General features: G+C 52.3%; 2 protein-coding genes and 1 long non-coding RNA gene across 6 annotated transcripts in view; 2 read left to right on the forward strand and 1 right to left on the reverse strand.

The window, feature by feature from the left end:
• Nucleotides 1–6,030, forward strand: part of MYO9A (myosin IXA) — a 161,961-nt gene extending 155,931 nt beyond the window's left edge. For all 4 annotated transcript variants that reach the window (XM_065733665.1, XM_065733666.1, XM_065733667.1 and 1 more), the window contains 3 exons: nucleotides 2,376–2,578; nucleotides 2,775–2,917; nucleotides 3,297–6,030. In XM_065733665.1, the coding sequence (XP_065589737.1) occupies nucleotides 2,376–2,578; nucleotides 2,775–2,917; nucleotides 3,297–3,742 (792 nt within the window). In that variant the 3' untranslated portion in view covers nucleotides 3,743–6,030. The remainder of the gene's footprint in view (nucleotides 1–2,375; nucleotides 2,579–2,774; nucleotides 2,918–3,296) is intronic.
• Nucleotides 6,031–6,369: 339 nt separating this feature from the next.
• On the reverse strand, nucleotides 6,370–9,772 carry NR2E3 (nuclear receptor subfamily 2 group E member 3). The gene is made up of 8 exons (XM_065734301.1): nucleotides 9,651–9,772; nucleotides 8,427–8,577; nucleotides 7,693–7,796; nucleotides 7,363–7,614; nucleotides 7,103–7,284; nucleotides 6,746–6,977; nucleotides 6,572–6,677; nucleotides 6,370–6,502 (listed from the first exon to the last, which is right to left on the reverse strand). The coding sequence occupies exons 1-8, from the start codon at nucleotides 9,706–9,708 to the stop codon at nucleotides 6,370–6,372; spliced, it is 1,218 nt and encodes a 405-aa protein (XP_065590373.1). The 5' UTR covers nucleotides 9,709–9,772.
• Nucleotides 9,773–12,642: 2,870 nt separating this feature from the next.
• LOC136046866 (uncharacterized) lies at nucleotides 12,643–13,130 on the forward strand. The gene is made up of 3 exons (XR_010622022.1): nucleotides 12,643–12,688; nucleotides 12,836–12,853; nucleotides 13,068–13,130. It is a non-coding gene; the product is annotated as an uncharacterized LOC136046866 (long non-coding RNA).
• The last annotated feature ends 11,679 nt before the right edge of the window (nucleotides 13,131–24,809 follow it).

Genomic DNA, 24,809 nt, shown 5'->3' on the forward strand with positions numbered 1-24,809 from the left:
GCTTTGTCCTCTTGTGCTACAGACGAACTCAGTAACATCACCTGAATCCAAACTGAGCTCCCCGAGGCTCCCCAGCCATCTCATTGGGCTTCCATGCTTTGGGGTGAGCGATGGCTTGCTCCGGGTCCGGCTCACCCCGACACACCAGCGGGCTGCTGATGCTACATGTGGCTTTTTGGCTTTGGGGTCAGGGGAGACCTGATCCAGACTGTGGGCTGAGCTGCCCAGAGTTGCCCTCGGGCAGGTCCCACCTCTGGGGGTCATTTTGCCAAGCTTGGGGCTCGGCCGTGCGCTGGCACCGATACCGCAGAGAGCTGCCTCGCTCGTCCTGGTTTAAAAAAAGACAAAAATGAACAAAAAAACAGTTCTTTTGGAGGGACGATGGCATGTGCACTCTAACCTTCTGCTTTCCTTTTCATGTCCTCTCTAATCCAGAAACCCGTACTAATTGCAGTTAGATTTATGAGCATAACCCGCAGTTCAGTCCCGGTATGTATTAACCGCACGGCGCCCTGTGCCAGCCGCGCCCCTCCGTTGTGTGTGACCGCCGCCCATTCCAGCCCCGTGCCACCGGCCATTGTCCGTGCCATTGCCCGTCCTGTCCCTGTGCAGGTGGCTCCCTGGGTGCGACTGCTTCCCCCAGGAGCAGGAGTGGCCAAATCTGCCAGGCTTGCACCTTCGCCCCTGCATGCAGCTCCATGAAAAGTGGCTTTCACCCTCACTTGTTGATTTTCTTTATCCATTCTGTGCCCTCCTAACTTTTGCTTTCCTTGACTCATGGCTCCCATCCACGATTCCTGCTGGGGATGTGTTTAGGCACTGTGAAGCTGTTGCTTTGGCTGTGGTGGGTACATCCCATAGTGGTCACACAGCATCTACCTGAGGGCTCTGCAGATCTGGCTGCTAGGGTGGCCCAGGATGGATCTGGGGACCCAGCAGCCCTGCCCCTCACCACTCTCACATGGCTCGAGCTGCTGCAGCAGCACACTCCCCAGTGAGATTAAATGTAGGACCATGAAAGCTGCTCCTTTTAGAGCAAACGTCACTCTTACCATCAAAAAAGTGTTGTTACCTTCCTCCACTCCAGCCAGCTTTGGACACGCAAGCGCTCTGAGCAAACCCACATCCGTCCCACCGGGGAATTTTCCGCTTGCAGCAGCTGGAAGAGGAGAGGGCTTTGCTGAAAGCCCACGTGGATGTCGTCATTGCAGCATCTGCTCGCTGCTGAGCAGTAGCAGGGAGAGCAGTACACGAGGCACAGGGGATCTTTGGGAGCTCAGGGCTTTTTGCTAATAGGATTCAGGTGGCTGTGCCTCAGCTCAGCAGCCCACGTGATGGGGTTGCCATCAGAGGAACATTGCTGCAGTGCGCAGAGGCTTCTTTATGAAAGATCTCCCAGGTGCGACAGCAGGAGATGAAAGGGTACAATGGAGCAGACCTCACGTCTCAGTGCTGAGCAGCAGCACTTGTCTGGGCTGGAGGATTTAACAGACTTTGCAGGGGGAAGCAGTGCTCAGTGATGTCTCCCACTTGAGCCATGTCCCACTGGTGTCAGCGTAGGTTTGTTTTGCCACTTGAGGAAAGATCCCTGCTCGCGTTCCTGAGAGCTTTTTGCTTTCAAAGTGAAACAGGGATGCTCTTCCCCGGTGTTTGGGGCATGTGGGTTATGAAAAGACCAAGAGGTACCTCAGCTACAATGCTGAAATTGTCCTGTGGGAAGAAAAGCTGCCTGTGAGCTGATGAATGGGACAGAGCGCAGCAAGAAGGGGATTCGGTTTCACCAAGAAACACAATGATTGTTTGAAGGAAGAGGGCAGCCTGTAGGTGGAGCGGAGGCAAGGGCTGGGTTTTCCACATTGCACTCGTCCTTAACTCTGACTAGTTCAGGATGCTGACTTCAGAAGATGAGTTGTGTTCAGTTACAACAACAGTTAGACAAGAATCTTTCTAATGTCCATGGTGTGCCCACGCAGCTGCTCCTCAGCATCCTTTGTGTCCAAAAATCAATATTTCTCTTTCACCCTGTGGAGCAGCTCCTCCAAAGGTAAAGCAGAGGCCATTTGCACTTAGAGTATTCCTCCAGCTGCAATACTCCCATCTAAGACCTTGTTCGTAGTCAGAAGTTTTAACACTACTAAAAATGCAGGACTCTTCTGTTTGACCATTAGTTTATTTGCTGCTCTCCAGCCATTCCTCACCTGGTTTCCTCATGCAGTGCTTTCTCCCACCCGCTTAGCAGACCCTCCTCCTCTCAAACCTGCCGTTGTCGCATCATCCCATTGCATCCTGTAGCTCCCTTTGTGCCAGGGAGGAGGAGCTCCACAAAAACATGCTGTGCAAAATGATCCTCACTTGACACTGATGTTTATGTTCAGGGCAAAGGCCGCGTGCGGCGCGGTACCTACCCCAGCCCTACGTCTCCTGTGGCCGTGCGCCTGCCCTCGGTGTCCGACGTCCCCGAGGAGACCATGAGCAGCGAGGAGGCCATGGAGCTGGATGTGACAGAGCAGCAGCAGGCAGCCATGCAGCAGGAGGAGAGGGTGCTGACCGAGCAGATCGAAAGCTTGCAGAAGGAGAAGTGAGTCCACCCTTGAATTCAAGCTTTGCTTGCTTCTGCACCCTGTATCTAGAGGTTCAGCTTGGGTATGACGTGATTGTGGTTGGTTCTGTGGTTGTTGTGCTGCTCATGGGTTGAGCAGGAGGACTCTCTGCATCCCTCTTGCTCTCCTCCCACCTTTTTCGGTCCTGTTGGGTAACAGGGTTGGGTTTTGTAGGGAGGAGCTGACATTCGAGATGCTGACGCTGGAGCCTCGCGCCTCCGATGATGAAACGCTGGAGTCGGAAGCGTCCATCGGCACCGCCGACAGCTCAGAAAACCTCAACTTCGACTCCGAAGGAGCCATCTCTGATCGGTCGGGTGAGTCACTGGGACCTGTAACAAAGAGGTTTCAATGCAGTTGTTCCACATCAGGGCTCTCTGTAGAGCAATTTAGTTGAGTTATTGAGATGGGTGATAGTAAATGAGTAAAACACTCAGGGTCCGTAGATGATGCTGCCCCTTGAGTGGGAGGGGAGGGGAGTGTTTCTCTGGATGCCGTGTCCCAGCTGCTCAGCTTGATGTCCACACAGCCAGCATGCCAGGATGTCTTTGTGAGCGATGTGGAGGTGGGAACATCTCACCTACGTTCAGCTGAGTTCTTTCCCTGCTTGGAGTCCCGTGTGTCCCTGCTGAGCTGGGAAGCCCAGATGCCTCCAAGGACCGCGTTGCTAACCCTGCTGTGCTCCCTGTCCCGCAGAGCGAAGCGTAGCACTTAGCTCCCTGCGCCCCATCAAGGTGGAGGGGCCAGGCCGACTGCGGCGGCACCCCAGGACGCGGCCGGACGCAGCAGACACACCGAACCCATCCCTCGTCTCCTCCTCCTCTTCCTCCTCCCAGTCATCCACCTCCTGCCTGCCCCACCTGCCACGCAAGCGCTTCCAGATGTACTCCAAGTCGCCCTTCTACCGAGCGGGGGCACCGGGCGAGCCCCCCGAGCCCCACTGCGACGAGCGGCCCCAGTTCACCACGCGCGGGACCTTCAACCCCGAGAAGGGCAAGCAGAAACTCAAGAGCGTGAAGAACTCTCCCCCGAAAACCAAAGAGCTGCCAGAAGGGGGAGCGGGCCGCAAAAGGAACCCCGATGCTGAGCGCAGCACCAGCCAGCAGCTTGTCCTGCTGGGGAGCAACGAGTTCATGGTGTGAGACGCCGGGGCGACAGCGTCCCCATGGCCATCATCGTCACTGTCATCTCCCTGACCGCTCGGGCGCCGAGATGAGTGCTCCGTGCGGGAGCTGCTGGGGACGGGCTCAGCAGTGGCCTCAGTGGTGTGTGGGGTTGGGGCGGCCAGCGCGGGGACAGAGGGACAGACAGAGGGACATCGGGGAAGGAGCCGCCGTGCTGGGTCCTCTGCGCTGGAGGAGGCGGTGGGAAGCAGAACAGTGACCACGGGGTGCACGAGCTGCCGGGTGCGTGGAGCGGGGAGATCTGCCACAAGGACTCAGCTTTGGGTGCTCTCTGTTATTTCCGATGTGCCCTAACTGCCCCCCTCTCGTGGTTGGTTGTTTTTCTCAATTTTTTTTTTTTCAGACCATCAGTATTAAAATAATAATAATCAAGGACTTACTTGAAGCTCTGTTTATATTCTGGTTTACTGGAGTTTATTGTAAATATTTTTTTTTATTATTGCTTGTGTTTTGTTTTGTTTTAATACTTTGCCCCTAAGAGGACTTTTCCTTTGTGCCAGGGTGAGGGGTCATGGGTGACGTGGGGTCACCGCAGGTCCTGGTTGTCACCGTGTCTTCCACCACTGCTCCATCAGGCTGTAATTAGCGGGGCTCGAGAGCACTGCCCACAGTAGCACTAATGAGCAGTGCTTGCTAACAGCGGGGGCTGCTGGCTCCCGCTGCAGCCAGGGGGGTTTCCTCACTGTAGGATGGGAGAGATCAGGAGCCAGGGGACACTTGATGGGATTTGTAGGTGCTGGGTGTGCCCCTTCTGCTCGGCACTGTAGGCTCCATGCCCTCCCGTGAACGCCTCCAAGAAGGCAGAACGCGGATCGTTGAAGTCTTCCTGCGTGTTTTCTGTTGGTTTCCTGGGGGCTGGGGAGGCCCTCAGCAGCTGCATCAGATCCAGCAGTGCAGCCCCCTGTTCCCAGCCCCGGCCCCACTGTTTTCGAGGGATGTTTTATTTATTTGCCTTGTAATTATTTTCTCTTTTGTTGGTGGTGGTTGGTTTTTTTTTGCTTTGGATTGGAGCTGCATGGTGGTGTGGGGAGCGAGTCATCCCCACGCAGCCCCCAGCGCTGGGATGAGCCACGCCTCCCCCTCGCTCGCTGAAGGGGCTTTGTTTTTTAAGGAAATCCCACCAAAACTATCCTTCAGAGCTCAATTTTTAGGGCGAGGTCTCCTCCAATAGAGCACCGTCACCGTCCCACACCGAGCTCCCCCTGGCATTGCGAGAGCAGCAGGGGCGGTGCATCCGGCTCACGCATCGCCTCCCTTTATGTATGTAATAATATACATAATATATATATTATTTTGTATATATCTCTCTCACTGGCAGGATCTAAACTAGCAATGAGCGACGAGCCCCCAGAAGCTGGGGGAAATCGGGTGGTTTTAGCAGGTCCCCACCCAGCACAGAGCCCTGCTGCTCCCCGTGCCGCTCAGCGGCCGTCTGGGGGCAAAGCGTTGGTTTAGGAAGGCGATCCGCTCCTCGTACCAAGTGAATGTACTTACTACTGGAAAGGACGTGGGCTGCGTGTTGTTAATTATTATTTTTCATGGAATTTTTTTTAAGTAATTTATAAGTACGCCGAGTGTAAGTTAATAAGGAAAACAAAACAAAACCCACTGAAGTATGTATTGTAAGAGGATATATTATCCCGTGTCACGCTCCCTATAAATTTTACCTGTTTAAAAAAAAAAAAAAAACAGTTAAAAAATAAAAATAAAAAGAAAAGTGTAATTATATAAAGGAGAATGATTGATCTCTGCCCAGCGCCGGCGGCAGCCAGCAAGCTGTCACGTTGCGTCCACGCGTTCCCATTAATTTCTTAATGTTGTTCCCTCCTGCAACGAGGCCGTTGTTCTGTATAAAGTGCAATTCTGTGTAATTCTCCAGGTGTTCGTGTGGCTGTGCCAAGCGGCCGAGTGAAGCCCTCGCTTATTAAAGAGCTGTAACGAGGAGCGCTGGGTGATGTCTTTGGGGGCACCTGGGGGTGGCACCTTGGGGACGCGCCACTGAGGGGGATGGTGTCGCTTCTGGTTTTTGGGTCTGCAGGTGGGTGTTGCTTGGCTTTCTTTTTGGAGCTAGAGATCTGGTTTTCATCTGGCTGCCCTGGTTCCATGTCCCCCATGTCCCCATTGTCCCCAATGCCAGACCCTGAGAGAAGGGCAGAAGGAGCATGTCTGCAAAAGCCTTCTTTATTTGGAGTACAAAACATGGGGTGGCTGCGAGCCCCCTGGGATGGGATGACACAGCTCTGTCCCCACGTCTGCCACCCAGTGCCACCCCCAGGTTAGTGTCGTGTCCTCAGACGGGATGCTGGTGGCATTAGGTCCAGGGTTGGGTTGGGTCAAGGGTTGGGTTGGGGACTGGCACCCATCAAGGTGTCCACCCCATGAGGTCCTCCTGGTGCCACCCTGGAGATGTCCTTCTTCCACCCACCCTCCTGCACCACTTGGGAGCACCCTATGGACTTGGCCACTGGTCTGGGGGCATCCACACCCCAAGGAGAGCCGGGAGTGACAATGCCAGCACAGGGGGACAGACAGCCCAGGGTATCCCAAAAGCCACCGAGCAGCAGCCAGGTGACAGTGGGGGGGGGTCAGTTCTTAAACATGTCACAGAGCAGCTTCTCCATGGGGGTGTTGCCAATGGTACGGCGGAAGAAGAGCAGCTCGACACGCTCGGAGGAGAGGAAGCGCAGCGCCGGCAGGAGCAGCAGCAGCTTCCCAAACCTGGAGGATGAGAGCGGTGTCACCAACCCCGCTGTCACCAGCACCTGGCGGGGCTGGGGCCGGCTGTACCTGACAGGCTGCCCGGGATAGTGGGAGCGGTTGTGCTGGCCCAGCATCACCTGTGACTGGTCCTGCAGGTTCTCCACCTGTTCAGGGTCCTTCAGGCCGCGGGTCTCTGCCGGGACAGTGGGTGTTGGGGTGATGCGGGAACAGCCCGCAGGGGACCTGGGTGTGCACTCTCACCTGGCTTGAAGAGCACCACAGCCTTCATGCAGGCAAATTCGGTGGGATCGACAGCCAGCGCCTTGAAGCGCCCCAGGGTCTCCTGCAGTGCCCGCACGTCCACGGCAGCAGGCAGCAGCTTGCCAGGGGACGGCTCGGGGACGGCCAGCAGCGGGCAGCTCTCCAGGGGCATGGACCATTGGATGGCACAGAGCAGGAACAGCTCGCTCCACGCCTCCTCCAGCAGGATCACCTGGAGGCAGCCAGACCCCATCAGCCCACCTGGGTGGGCAGAGGAACGTTGCCCAATGTTCACCCCATGGCCATGGAGAGGCTCCAACTGTCCCCATCCCAACCTAGAGCTTTTGGGGTCCATACCTGGTCCCGGAAGGGCAGATTGGAGAAGACGGGCAGGTTCTTTGCCCACTTGACAGCCATGAAGAGAAGGCGTGCTGAAGTCTCGTAGACATTTTCAGGGCCGGCTGCTGGGTACGGGGCCACCTGGTACTCACTGCCCGCCTGCTCGGGCTCACCGCCCGTCACATCCACTGTCTCATCAACTTCAGGGAAGGTGGCACAACATTACCCCACTGTGGGGACGTGTCCCCCGTCCCTCCCCACCGCAGGCCATCACCCACCATCTTCAGGTTCCAGCTTGGCGCAGGTCTCGGCCGTCATCAGGCTGGCCATGAAGCGGTGGTTGGTGGGCGGTGTGGGTGTGCGGGGGACAGCAGCGGCAGCGGTGGCCCCGGGGCCCCGGGGAGCTGGGCAGGGAACTGGAGGGACATCACGTGTGGCAGCCACGTGCTCTGGGGGCAGCTCGGCATCCAGCTCGATGCTATCTAGCCGGACCTGAGCTGTGCTCCGTGGCTGGCGCTCATTCTGCACAGCTGTGGGGACAAGGTGATGTCAACAGCGGCCAGCACACACAGTGACCTCCCACCCCCAGCGTGTCCTCCCCTGCTCACCATCCTTGTTCATGCCAGCTTGCAGGCACTTCTTGAGCCGGCACGCCTGGCACTGGTTGCGGTGTGCCTTGTCCACCGGGCACAGCCCTGTCCCTGCCTGGCACCTGCGGGGAGAGGTGGTACCCAGCTGCACCCACAGGGATGGCCCCGTCCTCCTGGAGTTTCCTGTGGCCCACGGATGCGGGGGAGACTTTGTCCCTGCTGAGCGTCCTTCACCCAGGGAGTGCCCTGCCCCCAGTGAGTGAATATCCTGTCCCTATAGATGCCTTGTCCCCATGTGTCTCTTGTCACCATGAGCGTGCTGCCCCAACAAATGTATTGTTTACCCCAGGGATCACAGAAGCACAGAACTGTAGGGATTGGAATGGACCTCCAGAGATCACTGAGTCCAACCCCCTGCCAAAGCAGCTCCCAGCCCAGGTTGCACAGGTAGGCGTCCAGGTGGGTCCTGAACGTCTCCAGAGAAGGAGACTCCACCACCTCTGTGTGCAGCTCCAGTGCTCCGTCACTGCACCGTGAAGAAGATGTTCTGTCCCCTGCAGATACACATCCCCACTGGATGCCCTCATCCTTTATAGGTGCCTTCTCCTGTACAGGTGCTGTGTCCCAGTGAATACCCTCCTTGTTAGGTGTCCTGCCCCAATGAATGCCATGTCCCCCCCTGTACCTGCAGCCTTTGTCCCACCCAGTGTCCATCCCCTGGGTCCCCGCCAGCTGCCTGTCCTCCTCCCCACCTGTAGATGAGCTTCCTGCGGACGCTGCGCTTGAAGAAGCCGCTGCAGCCATTGCAGGCGTAGATGCCGTAGTGCTTCCCACTGCTGGTGTCCCCGCACACCTTGCACAGCAGCACGGGGCTCAGTGCCTTGCCAGGGGCCGGGCTCAGCCCTGTGGGAGCAGAGCAAAAAACTCAGGGAGAGCGGGGACCCCGGTATCCCTCATCCCCCTCCATCAGTCCCCTCATCCAGATGATGGGGCATTGCAGCCTCTGTGGGTCCAGGCCGGGGGACCTCAGATATCCCAGGGTACAGGGATGAGGAGTCCGAGAGGGGCACACAGGGCTCAGCATCAGCCCACACCCAAGGAATGCCATGGAATGAGATCTCACAGGACTTTCAAATGGGATTAAATGGTGTTCCTGGGGCTGGGGACAGTGGATGTCCCAGTAAGGGGACAGCATGCATCCTGACAAAGAACCACAAGTGAGGACCACAGGTGTCCTGGAGAGGGGTCATGACTGGGGACACAAAACCCCAGAAAGGGGCTTTGATTGTGACCATGGCCCCACAGGAAAGTCTCAGCAGGGGACCATGGGGTCCCTGTGGGAAGACCATAGACATCCAGAAGAAGGTCTGCAGGCACCATGGAGAAAGAGCAGGGCTGGGGACCCCAAGCAGCCAGGAAAAGGGCCCCGATGGGGGACCCTGGGCATCTTGGAGAAGGTCCACAGTGAGGACTATGAGCACCATAGAGGGGAGTTATGGCTGGGGACCCTGTGTGTCTTGGAGAAGGGCAACCACATGGGGACTCTAAGCATCCTGCAGAAGGCATACATCAGCAACTCCAAATATCCTGGAGAAGAAGATAATGATGGAGAGGCCAAACATCCTGGAGAAGAACCACAGTGAGCATCTCCAAGGATCCCAGAGAAGGTCTATGACTAAGAGCATCCTAAAGAACAGTGGTACGGACCCCAGGTATCCTGGAGAACGGCCACGATGGGGACTCCAAATATTCTAGAGGAGGACCATGATGGAGCGCTCCAAACATACTAGGAAAGGACTGCGATAGAGATCCAAATATCCTGGAGAAAGCTCACAATGGGGGACCCTAAGCATTCCTGAGAGAGACCACGATGGAGGACCACAAGCATCCCAGAGAAGGACCGCAATGGAGGACCCCGAGCATCCCGCAGAAGGACCCGCTGGGGACAGACCTGCGCAGCAGGACGTGGCTCTTACCTGAGGGGCTGTCCTCCAGCCCGGCGCTCACCACCGACCCCGCCGGCGACGCAGCCATGCTGAGCTGTCCCCGTCCCCGCTCTGCTGGATGGGGCTGCGGCTGTGCTCTCTTCAAGGCAGATTAGCGCGGGCGCTGTGTAAGCAGCCGCCTGTTTGTCACCGTCTTAATCTTTAGTGTCTGCGCGGGGGGGGATCAATCAGCCACGCGATGAAGAATTAAAAAGGTGCTGAGCCCCGGCACGGCTGCCTCCCTGTAACCCTAAACCCCACGACACCAAAGCCACCAAAGCTACCCGTGGCAGGGACATGGGGGTCACAGCGATGCTGGCCCTGAGAAGTGGAGTGCTGAGATTGTGGAGGAGCGTTGGGGTGCAGGGGTGACCCCCGTGTCCCCCTGTGCTGTGCCCACCGGGCCCTGTAAGCGCATAAGCCCCTTGTTAAGGAGTTTAGAGAGGAATAACGAAAAGTGGTAATTACGGGGTGGGGGACAACACACTGGCCCTCTTCCCTGTCCCCAGGCAATTAATTACAAGCCCCGATCGAGAGGGATGACTGATGGGGGGCCCCTAAAGAGGATTAGAGCTGGGACAGTGGTATTGTGTGCCCCCCCAGAGCCAGCAGCCTCGGTGTCCCTTTGGGGGCTTTGGGCCATGGCTGCTGACGCAGCAGTGTGGGGCCAGGTGGCCCCAGGGTTATGCAACGAAGGCTAAACCCTCGCCGTGACAGGGCAGCACAATTTGAGATTTGAGGGCTTTAGGTACTAAACCCCCCCGCGGCCATCCGGGGTGGGCTGTGGGGCCGCTGGAGACAGGGAGAGGGATGGGGATGGAGTCTTGAGGCTGACACTGAGGTGGATCCATCACTAGCGCTCCTGACACGAGGGGACATCGGGGATGGGGCTCCTTCCACCTCCATCTCCACCTGCAGCATCGCCCGGTCACCTCTACATGCAGCATCACCTCATCCCAACCGCAGCATCCTCCATCCCCCCACCACCATCACCCCATTCCAAACATAGCATCCTTCCACCCCCATCAGCAGCATTCTCCATCCCAACACCCCATTCCCATGTTCCTGTGCCATGGTTCCATCTTGTCCCTGCCATGACACAACTGTCTGTCAGGGGCCATAAGCAACACCATAACGATGGTGCTGGGCTGACGCAGTGGGAGCTGGGCACCCTGCATAGCCATGGAGCTCCTTGGCCACTGCCCGTAGGACAGACGTTGGGTACCCCATGGTGGTGGGATGCGATGGCTTTCGGCCCCCAGGGACGGTGATGAACGCTGACTCGGCTAATTTGCCACCTAGCCATGCTCCCCTCCACAGCGCCGGTAAAAAGCCAGCTCTGGAGCTGGGATTTGGGAAGGGGATTAGCCCCAGCAGCCATCTGCTGCCAGCCAATAATCATTGCGACGAGGAAATCCAATAATTACAAAAATATTGTTCCCACCCTGTTTTGCTCTTGCACCCGGCCACACGACCCCAGTGGTGCATCCTGAGGTGTCCCCAGAGCCGTGTCTCTGCCAGCAGCCCAAAGGGGCACCCGAGCACTTTGTGGACCAAGTGCCACCACTCAGAGACTCAATGCCAGGGTCCCCATATGAAGGAGCAAACGTTAAAGCCCGTGACCCAGCTCTGTGACAGATGCCTTGGGATTACCCAGCCTAAAACCTTGGGATCGGCTCCCTCCCTCTTCCTCAGCATTTAATTACTAATTTACTAATTACCCCAAGATGCTGCTGGCGGTCTTGAGACCAGGAGCTGGGCTCTGGCTGCACTAATCCCACCGGCCATGGGGAGCAAATGGACGTGCTGCAGTCAGGGACAGCATGACTGGGGACAAGCAGAAGGTGATAGGGACCAGGAGGAGACCAAGAGGGGATCAGGAAGGGAGGGTGGGGTCTGGAAACTGGTTGGGGATACCGGGAGGTGACAACAAGGATCAGGAGAGGGTAATGGGGACCAAAAAGAGATGGTGAAGCCCAGGAGGGAACATTGGAGACCAGGAGGGAGTGGTAGGCACCAGGAAGGTCCCATGGGGACCAGAAGGAGATGGCAGAGACAGAGAGGGGACAAGCATCAGGAGGGATTGTCGGGGACCCAAAGGATTTGATGAGGACTGGGAGGGGGACAACAGGATAGGGAGGTAATCTCATAGTGAGCAGGAGAAGATGATGGAGCCCAAAAGAGGTTGGTGGGGACCAGGAGGTAACAGCAGGGACCAGAAGGATACAATGGAAACTAGGAAGGTGACAAGCATAGGGAGGGAACGGTGAGGTGCAATAGAGGTTGGCAGGGATGATGAAAGGATGGTGGGAACTGCAACGGGATGATGGGGACCAGGAGTTGGTGAAGGGGATCAGGAGTGGACAAAAGCAACCAGGAGATACAAAGCTCTGGAGGGAGACAAGAGCAGACAGCTCCCAGTGGCACTGGTGGTGTCTGTGATGGGTTAACACGGCCACTGGAGCTGAGCCATGTCAGGGCTGGGCTCTGGTTTCACCCGTCATCAGCAATCCTTTACCAGAGGCTCCTTTTCCCTTTGTGTGACTGCTGTGACAAATGACGCCGAGTGGCTGCGGGCAGCGGGTGGTGACAGCTCCCAGGTCACCCACACCATGCCCTGCCAAACCCTCTGCTGACCCCAGATGAAACCTTAATGGGAATCTGGGGCTGACCTGGCCGTGAAACCCATCCCCAAGGGCAAGCATCTCCCTGGGGACATCCCAGTGGCCACCCCATAGGCACAGCCCTGTGCAGGAGGTGGGACTTTCCTGGTGGCCCAGGTCTGTCACAAAGGGCATCTTGTGACAGCCTTTTGGTCACCCAAGGGATTTGTGGAGGAAATATGCCGGCAGGTGGGGACTGTCCCCTGGGAGGGCCTCATGTCACCGGGACGGGGCGGGCTCAGGGGCAGTGGTGGGGCCGGTTGGGACAGTCTGGGCACATTCCTGGGTGAGGGCACTGCCAGCCACTTGGGGTCCTGCAGCCTGCAGACTGCAGCACAACAAAGGGACATAGCAGACGTCTTTAAGGTAAGGGTGAAGAGGGGGGTTCAGGCATGTTCCCAGGACTGAGACCATGGCTTGATGTTTGGAGATGTGGCACTGCCAAGGACTTGGGGATATTGAGGTCCCCAAGCCAGGGTGACAGCACTGTGGACACCATGTCTTTCCTTCCAGATGGACCTCCTGGAGCAGGTAGCTGGGGAGTCACCAGGGAGGCCACCATAACCCATCCCTGTTGTCCCACCCTGGGGTCGTGGTACCTGCATTGTTTGTGATGAGTGTGAGGGTGACATGTGAGGGGTCATGGATGAATGGAGAGGGTGTTGGAGGTGAGGTGGGTGCCACCGGGGTGTGTGACAGCAGGTATGGGTGCCACCAGGCTGGTTCTGGCCTCACTGACCCCCAGGTGAGCTCCTTGCTGAAGACCCTTCGGAACAAGATCCCATCATTCCTCCAGCCCCACTACTGGACGTTGCAGGTTTGGATTGAACTGATTAAGGCAGCATCACCAGGGGATGCACCTTGGTGATGCTGCCCACAAATTGACTGCAGCTAGAGTCTGGGGTGAGGTGGGTCCCAGTTCCACCAGCGTGACCACGGGTATCTGTTCTTCCAGGTGAGCAGTTCCAAGAAGGTAAGTGCCAGTGTCCACTGCTGCACCCCACGTTACCTATCCTACCACCTACAGGGCAAATCTGCTTTTGCTCAGTGCCCATGGGTGCTCCAGACCTGAGCTGCCCACCTGGGTTAGCTGTAGATGACCTCCCAGATCTATTTCCTGGTCCGTAGAGACCCAAACCATTGAGAGACAGGGACAAACCTGTGGAGTAGCACCTGGCTGGAGGTGACACGTGGTGATGTCCCCAGGCACTGGCAGGAGTGGCAAGCACAGCGGCGTTCTTCCTTTGTGAGGGGCTGCTGGCTCAACACTTTGATGTGGTGCCCAATGGGGTGGCTGAGCCCCAGCCTGGGGACCTCTTCCTCTTCCCACTGGCCTCAGGGGGACCTGGCTGGTGGGGTGCCCATGCTGGCGTCTATTGCGGTGATGGGGAGATCATCCACCTGGAAGGTGAGCAGTGGCAGAAAACTGCACACAGGGGACATGGGGCATAGAAGCTCATGCCTGGGAACCCCAACCCTCCTTGGGCACCTTGACCCTATTTGGGGATCCAACACCTCAGGTCACCCCAAACCTCCTTGATAACCTCAACCCTCCTTGGAGATCTCAGTTCTATTTGGGAAGCCTATGCCCCTTCTGATGGTCCCAACCTTCTATCACCCAAACCTTCTTGATGACCCCAACACTACTTGAGCACTTCAAACCCATTTGGACATCTCAACCCCATATGGGACCTAACTCACCCTTGTGATCCTCAACCCTCCTTGAAGGCCACCTCTTCCACACCACAGGCACCTCAGGAACATCTCCAACAGGGATTGTGGCCAAGCATGGTAAGAGCTACCTCCTGAGGACACGGGGCCCTGCCAAGGTACTGCGGATGAAGGGGGGACTGGATGCAGCTGCCTTGCAGTGGCGGGTCCAGGCAGCCATGGACATGGTGCTGGAGTATGACGCTGTCACCTGTAACTGCATCCACTTTGCCCTTGCCCTGCTGGGGCTGAGCCAGCTCACTGGGGACATGGTGAGTGTCATTGCCCTCAGGAATGGCGGACCATGATACTCACCTCAACAGAGTCTCATCAGAGCTGTTTTCTCTCCTAGATGTTCCCAGCACTGCAGTGAAGGAGGTGGTGATGTGACCTGGGGAGTGTGCAGGTCTGGAGCATCCTTCCTGCATTACTGGTGGAATGAAGGATACAAGATAAAGAATTTGGGAATGAAAATGTGAGGTTGTCACCACTCAAATGAATGAGGATCATTGAGACTTTGAAGTTCCCTTGGGATAAATTAAGGTGAAATGACACCAAACAATTGGCTGAATGTTTTTTTGTATCTCACTAAGTTATTTAGCACAAGATGTGGAGTATGTATACCTTACTGGCAATAAGGGTTACATGCAGAGTCAATATATTCTCTAGTGTCAGAGATGTTTTCATCTCCCACATATATCCCATATCCAGTTTGAAAATCCATGTACACTATATAAAATGTTTAGCAGAATTATTAAAATTTAGCAAAAATTGGGCCTTATCACTTTCTGTTCTTACTGTACACTACAACAACCAGTGCTCTCTGCACAACCTTCTTCACCAGAACAAAGCAGCTGTCATGTGTTTAATAACATCTACTAGACAATTACAGGAAGAATAATACAAATGCAATGAATCTTTACTCATTCTTGTTACAGACCTACTCCTTCCATCCCAAAGATATGCATTTACCATAAGCTAATTTCATGTGTGTACAAGAAAACTGAATATATCCTGGTACAAAGAAGTGTTGAATGAAATGCATCAGCTGCAAATGGCATCATCTCTGAGCATCAACCACAGGAAGCAGAACTGATAGTTGGGTGTTACCACCTCAAAAAAGATATGAAGTATAGTTAACTGCCAATCTGAGTCAGTAGACTCAGAGGTAAAGTGACCCAGTGTTCCTGGGCCAGGATAGAACTCCTGCACTACAGAAAGGGTGTGCACGACCAAGGGGAAGAACCGCTCAGCTCTCAGCTCTGCCCAAAATGAAACAAACATCTCATGCCTACTGCGCGTGAGATCCTTGGACACCGCGCAAGAGAGCCCAGACTTTGGGACAACAGTAGCACTTTAAGAATCATAGAATATCAGAATCATTAGGGTTGGAAAGACCACTAAGATCACCCAGTCCAAACATCAGCCCATGCCTGTGGTTGCACTTGACCACATCCCTCAGCACCACATCCACTTTTCTTGAAAAAAGAACAGGGACAGTGACTCCACCACCTCCCAGGACAGCCTGTTCCAATGCGTTACCACTCTTTCAGAGAATAATTTTTTACTAATGTCCAACCTGAACCTCCTCTGGCATAACTTGATGCCATTCCCTCATGTCCTATTGCTATTACCCAGGAGCAGAGGCCGACCCCCACCCCACCACAACCTCCTTCCAGGCACTTGTGGAGGGTAATAAGGTCTCCCCTGAGCCTCCTCACCTCCAGACTGACCTATCCCAGGTCCCTCAGATGCTCCCCATAACATCTGTACTCTGGAACCTTCACAGCTCCATTGCCCTTCTCTGGACACGCTGCAGGACCTCAGTGTCTTTCTTGCAGTGAGGGGCCCAACACTGAACACAGCACTTGAGGTGTAGCCTCACCAGTGCTGAGTACAGAGGGACAATCACTTCCTGACACAAGCCAGGATGCCATTGGCCTTCTTGGCCATCTAGGCACACTGCTGGCTCATGTTCATGTGGCTGTTGACTAACACCCCTGAATCCTTTTCCTCTGCACAGCTTGCCAGCCACTCTGCCCCATGCCTGTAGCAATGCCTGGGGTTGCTGTGATCAAAGTGCAGGACCTGACCCTTGATTTAAGCTCATTCCATTGGGCTCAGCTGATTGATGCACCCTGTCCAGATCCCTCTGTAGGGCCTTCCTGCCCTCAGGTACATCAACACTTCCTCCCAGCTTGGTGACTTTGGGCACTATTTGCACTTTGGTCTTATTCAGGTCTCACAGTTCCTCCTGACTGTGGGGGGATCGGGGGCTGTTTCCCTCCCTTGCTGGACCTTGCTGGACTGCACAGGAGTTAAGATATTCTCCCTCACCGTTACCTTGTTTCTGGACTTTGGGGTAATTCATAGAGTCACAGAATCATTGAGGCTGGAAAAGACCACTGCAATAATCATAGAATTGTAGAACTGAGTTGGAAGGTGTCCCACCCCATTCTCTGGTTTGTTTCGTCCAGTGGGAAAACAGTGACTATGGAGCACTTCACTGACACAGGTGAACCAGAACAATTTATCAAATGCATTCTGAGCAAGTTGTTGCACACATGATCTATAACCATATATGCTGGAAGGGAAATTAGGCTATGTCTCATACTGGACCTACACCCTCTTCCGTTTTTCAGACACGCATGACTTCTCCCCTTCGTAATCAGGCTATGCTTGGGCCAGAGTATATAAAAGGGATCCTTAAAGGCCATCAGTCCAACCCCTTTGCACTGAACAGTGACACCCACAGCTTCATCAGGTGTTCAGAGTCCCCACAGACTGACCTTGAGCATCTAAGGGATGGGATACCCACCACCTCTCTGGGCAACTTGTGCCAGCGCCTCACAGTCCTTAGTGTAAAATCATCTCAGCACAGGTGAGGGAACCCTGCTCACTGCACCATTTTAAGGATGTCACCACCCAGTCGGAGTAATTGAGGTTTTGATATTCTGCTCAGGCAAAGTTTAGGTAAAATGAGAAAGAAGTTGGACTAGAAAGTTAACCAGAAAGATCCTTTCCAACTCAAACAATTTTATGATTTTATGATTCCGTGACACCATGTTATGGTTTTATTCAGTTAACTCCCAATACACCACATGATGGTATGATGTGGAATATCAATAATACAACAAAAATCATAAAACCATAACACACCAAAAAATTGGTTGAGTGTTTACTTGTATCCCACTACAAGACTCCACACAAGATGCTCAGTATCCATCCATCTACCTGTCCACTCATCTATCTGTCTATCCATCTCTCTACCTATTTATCCATCTGTCTGTCTGTCTGTCTATCTATCTATCTATCTATCTATCTATCTATCTCTCTCTCTCTCTACCTATCTATATCTCTACCTATCTATCCATCTCTCTACCTAACCATCCATCCATCATCCATACATCCATCTATCCATGCATCTATGAATCCATCCATCTATCCATCCATCCGTTCATCCATCTATCTGTTTATATCTTACTGGTGTCAAGGGAATAGGACTTCTCATCTTGCAGTGTAGGCCGCACCCTCTTCTACAATCACTTTTGGTTTTGATTCCAGCCACAAACTGGGTGTGATTTCCTTTCATTGTTCACTGCTAAGATCTCTCAGTGTAAGCAGGAAGGGACCCCATGACTGGCCCCAGAGAGGAGGTGCCTCAGCAGTACCACCACCAGACGGAGTGTCCCATACCAGGCAGGGGACACAATGGGTGCTGACCTTGAGCCTGCTGGTTTGATTCTCAGCACCAAAACACATTTATGTGGTGGAAATCTGGATGCAAGAGGGTGGTAATCAGAAGGTGGCACAAGGTCTGTCTGGAAGCACACATTAGTGGGATTCAAGGGGTCAGTAACTGCTCCAGTAACCATTTGACACAGATCTGTCGAAAATCCTGAGTTGAAAGGGATCCACAGGGATCATCCAACCCAACTCATAGCTCCATGCAGGACCACACAAAATCAAACCTTACAGCTGAGAGCATTGTTCAAACACTTCTCGAACTCCGGTCTTGGTGCCGTGCCCACTGCTCTGGGCAGCTGTCTCACACCAATTATAGGAAGGAGAGAGCGTTCTTTAAGACGTGTGTACCCAATGGTGAGATTAAAACACAATGGGTCAAATGTTTGCCTGACCAGTTTATTACAAATCTGAGCTGTTTAGAGAGATGGAAAAGGGAAAAGGAGCAATAGAAAAGAGATAGGATTCAAAGGCAAGGAGTCTTTGTAGAAAGCAAGAAAGATAGTCAACACCATGGGTCCAGTGTTGTTCATAGTGCATCTCTTGATCCCAGGAACTCATCTGGTCACTGTGGGCAATAGAAGAGAGATGGAAGCTTCTCACTTAACAGCAAGCAGGCCCCGGGGGTTCTTTCCTAATAGTTTTTTTTTTTCTCTTAGGGAATTCCCCCATCAAAGGTTTATTTTCTCTGGGAGTTCTCCCATGTAGTTAGTTTAGTGAGGACCTATTATCTACCATTTCTCAGGCTTTTTCTTCTTTTTTGTCTGTTATTGTGACATAGCTGGCCCCACAGATAAGTCCACTGGGAGCAATGCCTTCGTTACCGTGCATAATCACCTTTTGCAGTCTTCAGCTCCTTCAAGCAGCATCCTTGAAAAAGACTTTGTCCCCCCACCCCCACATGCTTCTGCTTATCTTTACCGTCATAAACAGAACTATTTTGCCACGGTGACACCCATCACAGACTCCCCTGGATAATTCCCAGTAGTCAGAGTCTGCTTGTTTATACTGCTTTGTATCCTGATTGTGTGAAACCATTGCCCAGCCAAAAAACCCACAACGTTCTGTTATCTGCAAAAGAAGATAATATCCCAAATTACCTGCAGAAAAAAATGCTACTTGTTTGTACTAATACAGATCTGTGAAAATTAATACTAACACTCTGAGAAGTAGAAAAAAGCCTTTGATTTTTCTGTCACTACACTTTTGCTTTCACTTTAGGAAGCACCACCCCACTCGCCCCTTGGTCTGCAAGAAGAGGAGAACTTGTGTGTGCCATCCCCAGGACTGCGCTGCCTGTTGAGACCTCTCCCCACCTGCACCGGCACTGTAAGAATGCTGTCAGCCCCACACAGGGGATGGGACCACCATCATTTGGAAAGGAGGCAGGACAAGGAGACTTAAAGTGAGGCAAGATGGTTGTGTTTGGGTTGACAGATCCTTTCTCTCCTTGCAGATGTGTAGCAGCAGTTCGGTGAGTGGAATGGCTTTGAATCCTTTCCCCCAGCTCTCCACATTCTGCCCCAGAGTTCTAGAGCAATGTGACTTCTTCTGTGTTGAAGCTGCTTCTCAACCTTCTCTCCCAAGGAGAGTGCAGCTCAGATGACAGCATTCCTTCTGCGTAATTTAATACCCCGTTATCAGAGAGACTTTACATACGTGTCAGAGTGCAACATGCAGGCTGGGGACCTAGTGCTTTTCAACATAGAGTCCAGCAGGAGTCTTTCAATCAGCTTCAAGCACGCAGCTGTCTACTGTGGGGAGGGGGAGGTCATCCACTTCCAGGGTAAGTCCACATGCCCTGTCTTCACGTCTTGGCAGCCCAAAGAGCGACATGATGATGGTCTACTCTTTCCTTTTCAGATACTGGAAATTTACGTAGAGGGCGAATAATCAAAGAAGGATTCCAGGTTATGAAAGATCGGAGGGGGAAATGCCAGGTTCTCAGGAAAAAGAGTGGGGTCAACCCTGAGACCTTCAAGAATAAAGTCAAGCTACTGATGAGCAGCACAGCGGAGTACAGATTCCTCGACAACAACTGCATCAACTTTGCTCTCTATCTGCTGGATTTGGGGCTTTTCTGCTTTCAGACAGTGAGTATGGAACCAGGATGGGGCACTTGCAGTGGGGCCAGACAAGGCCAGGACAAAAAATATTCTTTTCATGCAGAGGAATAGCCGTGAAGAGGACAGTGCCCATGCAAGTATGATTGTGAGTATACATGGTCTCACTGCTTCCCATGTGGCTGAGTAGCAAAGGAGAGTTAGGTCCTCAAAAGATTTGGGTTCCCAAAAGAGGGTTGGGTCACCAGGAGAACTGGATACCCAAGGAGGGTTGAGTTCCCCAGTGAAGGTTTGGTTTCCAGGAGGTTTGGGTTACCCACTGAGGATTCAGTCTCATGAGGTTTGGGTTCTACAAGGCAGACTGGGTCCTCAGAAGAGTTGGGTCCCCAAAGGAGGGCTGGTTACCCACTGATGGTTCAGACCCCAAGAACAGTCGGGTTCCCCAGTGAGGGTTTGGCTTCCAGGAGGTTTCCAAGGAGAACTGCATCCTCAGGAGTTGTTGGGGTCCCCAGAGAGGATTGTGTTCACCAAGAAAGTTTGGAGGCCTTGGGTGCTATCTCCCAACTTTTCCTGGCACAGAGCAACGAGATCGTCTGAGAGGTGCCCAGATGCTCGTTCCCCAGCACACCCGGAGGAGCTTTATCCCTACACTTCATCTTTCCATGTCTGCTTCCTTCAAAATATGACCTTTTTGTTGGCGTTTTTTTCCACCTTTTTGCACTGGATCATTTCATAGATGGCACCCAGTACCTCCTGCACAGGGGGAGAAATAGTAATCAGCTGCTTTATTGATTATTTCCACCTGAGCACTGCCTGTTTTCACTGCATTACTCTGTATTCTTCAAATAATCATAGCATTTAGAGTTACTTGCAAATAAGAATTACCTGTCAATAAAAGTGCTTATCCGAGACAATACTTGCTATCATTTGTACTACTTACAATGCTTATCAGTGACTTCATATACTACTAATGTCTATATCCAAATAATAGTATCCCAGGTAATAGTATCTCAAATAATTTTAATAAAAAATAATATCCCAAATAATACCGAGAGATTCCCTTGTCTTTGTGGGTGACTGCAACTTCCCAGATGTTATCTGCAACCATTACACAGTAGTTCAGAAAATTCCTGAAGCTTGTTGAAGATAATATTTTGTGCAGGGCTTAACTCTTTGGTTGTCCTGTATAGTGCCAGGAGATGATCACAGAGGGTCACTTCCAACTTACAGGATTCTGCAAATCTGTGTCAGACAGGACCACAGCTGGGATAGACCCCTGGGGAGCGACAGCCTCCAGCCAGAACTTGTGCCACCAACCCCTCCCATCTAGATTTCCATCACAAAAACGTCCTTTGGTGCTGAGAACCAAGCACCAGCAGGCTCCAGGAGGGGACAGCACCCACCATGGCCCCAGTCTGCTATGGGACGACTTCTGCAGTTGTGGTCCCACCCAGGCACCTATCTCTGGGGTCCCTGCAAGTTTACAGCCCCCATTGTCACCACAATAGACACACCGTTGTGCTGTTCTCATGCTCTAGCAGGGATTGGAGCGTGCCCAGACTCCTTTTGCTGCAGATGACTATGGTGGTGGGAGCAGGGGATGTAATGGTGGCTTGTGAGTATTGCTGGTGTCTTCTCCCTACGGAGCAGGGTCTCCAAGGAAGGCTGGGACTCCAAGGGGGGTTGGTTCCCAAAAGGGGCTGTGTCCCCAGGGAAGGTTGCATCTGCAAGGAGGGTTCGGTCCTCAAAGTGGATCCTCCAGAGGAGCCACCTCCCTTCATCCTCATGCTTCACATTTTCAAAGACTCATATCCTGCATAAAATAAAGATTTTAGTTGTGTTTTTGTTGTTGTTGTTGTTGTTGTTGTTGTTGTTTTTACTTTCTTCAGCTGAATCATTTCACAGGAGGCCAGGCCAAGCAAGATGGTAGTGCCAAGGGGGAGGGAGCAGGAATCAGCTGAGAGACATTAAGTTGGCTGCAGAAATCGGATGCTCAGCCACACCACTAACAGCAGAGTCCAAAGGACAGTGGCCAGGCCACTCTCAATGAGATATAAAAGTTGTGGCAGTCAGGTGAAGTCACTGGCGACTGGAAAAAAAGCAGTGTTGCACCACTTTTAAGAAAGGTAAGGAAATTACAAGCAGGAGTGGGACCGACATTCTACGCAGGTAGATAGTGACAGGACAAGGGGGAATGGATTTAAATGGAAAGAGGGAAGGTTTAGGAAGAAATTTTTACTCAGAGGGTGCTGAGGCCCTCGAGCAGGATGCCCAGAGGGGCTGTGGATGCCGCATCCCTGGAGGCATTCAAGGCTGTGTTGGATGCAATTCTGGGCAGCCTGATGTAGTGGCTGGCGAGTTGCCACTGGCCCTGCTCCCTGCCCCCGGGCAGCATGTGACCTCCTGTAGGGAAATGCTTTGGAGGCTCTGGGTGAGATGACCCCCAGAGGTCCCTTCCGCTATGGTTCTGTGATTCTGTGCTTCTGGGAAAGCTGCTCTTCGCTCCCAGCATGGGGGTGGGGAACACTGATCTTTGTTAACTATTTCCATCTGTAGTGTGAGCATATTTGGTACCCTAAGCAATGGGGTGAAATTACTGTCTGGCTGAGAAAAAGCATTTCTGTGCTACAAGTGTGGAGAGGGGGAAAAAAGTTAAAATTTGGAAAAAAAGACATTTCTGAATCATCTACAAATATTGACAATATCCTGAACTAGCTGAAAATATTATTTGTTAAGGACAAAGCTAATTCATAAACACAGATACTAACCTGTGAATTATAATAACAATTGAATGTTTTGGCAATGATTAACAATGGTAGTAATAGTAAATGATGATGATATTAACTGTAGGTGATAATAAAAGTAAATAATAGTAATAATAGTGATAGTGATTATGATAATGAAGAAAGCAATAAAAACAACATTAGAATCCTGAATAGTACTCCAAACAATAATATACACCAAATAATAATATCCCAGATGATGATATCGCAGTGACATCCCAAAATTGTAATAATAACTACACACTTAATGAATAATAATAACTACATCTGTTTCTGAAACTTTGGGGGACATTTTTTTGTTCTGTACATGTTCAGCCCCCCACCCAGATTTTACCCAGTGAAAAGTACCCCTGTCCAAGACATGGGCTGCAGCTTATGCAGGAGTGTGCTGTGGGAGACAGAGTGAAAGCTGTGCTGAAGTCTGGGTACACTACTGTCATGGTTTTATGATTTTTGTTATCTGTATTCCACATCATAACATCATGTAAGGCACTGAGAGATAAGGAGTTAATGCTCCAATTCTGTGGACTGATTAATTTCCAGGTCCTTGGTGATCAGAAGAGAAGAACTCTATACTCCAGAGGACTTTGCCTTCCCAGTGCAGAGGGACAGATAAAACTGTACGCAAGTGATGGGCATGCTAGAACTCCAGTACAAACCGGAGTCAAAAGCAGTCAAGTGGTATGCCACCACTACATTGCTAATGCCTTTTTCTCCATTCTTTTGGCCAAATATGTATTTGCTTTCACCTGGAGGGGCGTTCAGTACCCCAGGGGGAAACACAGCCCGACCATTTCCCGTGGGTTGATACAAATTGCACTGGAACAGGGCAGTGCTCGCACTTACAATACATTGATGATATTGTTGTGTGGGGCAATACAGCAGGGGAAGTTTTCAAGAAAGAAGAGCAAATAATCCAAATTCTTCTGCAAGCTGGTTTCACAGTTAAGTGAAGCAAAGTGAAAAGACTTGCACAGGAAATTCAGTTCCTAGGTATAAAGTGGCAGGATGGGTATTGTCACATCCCAGTGGATGCGATTAACCACTGCCAATTTTCCACCCACTAGAAAAAAGGAAACTCAATCTTTCCTGGGTGTAGTGGGCTTTTGGAGAATACATATTCCAAACTGCAGCCTCAATGTTATCAGGTGACATGGAAGAAGTATGATTTTACATGTGGTCCTGAGCAGCAGCAGGCTTTTGAGCAAATTAAGCAGGAGAAAGCCCATGCTGTGACCCTGAGGCTGGTATGGATGGGACACCCTCTACACTGCTGCTGGAGAGAAAGGTCCCACTTGGAGTCTGTGGCAAAGAGCCTCGAGAGATACCCAAGGCTGACCCCTGGGATTCTGGAGTAGGGTGTACAGGGGGTCAGAAGAGTGCTACACTCCAACTGAGAAGGAGATCTTAGCCACGTATGAAGGGGTTTGGTCTGCTTCCAAAGTAATCAGCACTGAGACACAGCTCCTCCTGGCACCTCGACTGCCTGCCAGTGCTGAACTGGATGTTTAAGGGGAAGGTTCCCTCTATCCATCATGCTACTGATGCCACTTGGAGTAAGTGGATTGCGCTCATTACCCAGTGAACTCGAATGGGGAACCTCAGTCATCCAGGAATCCTAGAGGTGACCATGGACTGAAGGTAAATAGTTTCAAACATCACCAGCAGAAAAGGTATCGTGTGCTAATGAGGTCCCACCATACAATGAACTACCAGAAAATGAAAATAAATCTGCTCTGTTCACTGATGGATCATGCTGTGTTGCAGGGAAGCATCACAGATGGAAATCTGCTATATGGAGAAGCTGCAGAATCCACTGAAGGGGAAGCAGAATCAAGCCAATTTGCAGAGGTAAAGGCTGTCCAGCTGGCCTTAGATGTTGCTGAATAGGAGAGGTGACCAATGCTTTATCTTTACACTGACTCATGGATGGTGGCAAATGCTTTATGGGGGTGTTTACAGCAGTGGGAACAAAATAACTGGCAACAGAGGGGTAAACCTATTTGGGCTGCTGAACTCTGAAGAGACACTGCTGCCTGAATAAAGAATATAGTTGCAAAGGAGCATCATATAGATGCTCATGCGCACAAGAGTCGAGCTACTGAAGAACAAAAAAATAACCATCAGGTAGATTGAGCTGCCAGAATTGAGGTGGCTCAAATAGACTTGGACTGGCAAAACAAGATA

Source organism: Cyrtonyx montezumae, unplaced genomic scaffold, assembly GCF_038088225.1.
Source record: "Cyrtonyx montezumae isolate F1298 unplaced genomic scaffold, pur_monq_1.0 scaffold_17, whole genome shotgun sequence".
Taxonomy (NCBI): domain Eukaryota; kingdom Metazoa; phylum Chordata; class Aves; order Galliformes; family Odontophoridae; genus Cyrtonyx; species Cyrtonyx montezumae.

Coding starts and splice junctions, on each gene's coding strand:
- NR2E3 (XM_065734301.1), bottom strand. CDS start 9,708: ATGGCTGCGTCGCCGGCGGGGTCGGTGGTGAGCGCCGGGCTGGAGGAC. Junction 7,797..8,426: donor CGCAGGAAGCTCATCTACAG/GTGGGGAGGAGG, acceptor CTCTCCCCGCAG/GTGCCAGGCAGGGACAGGGC. Junction 6,503..6,571: donor TATCCCGGGCAGCCTGTCAG/GTACAGCCGGCC, acceptor CTCATCCTCCAG/GTTTGGGAAGCTGCTGCTGC.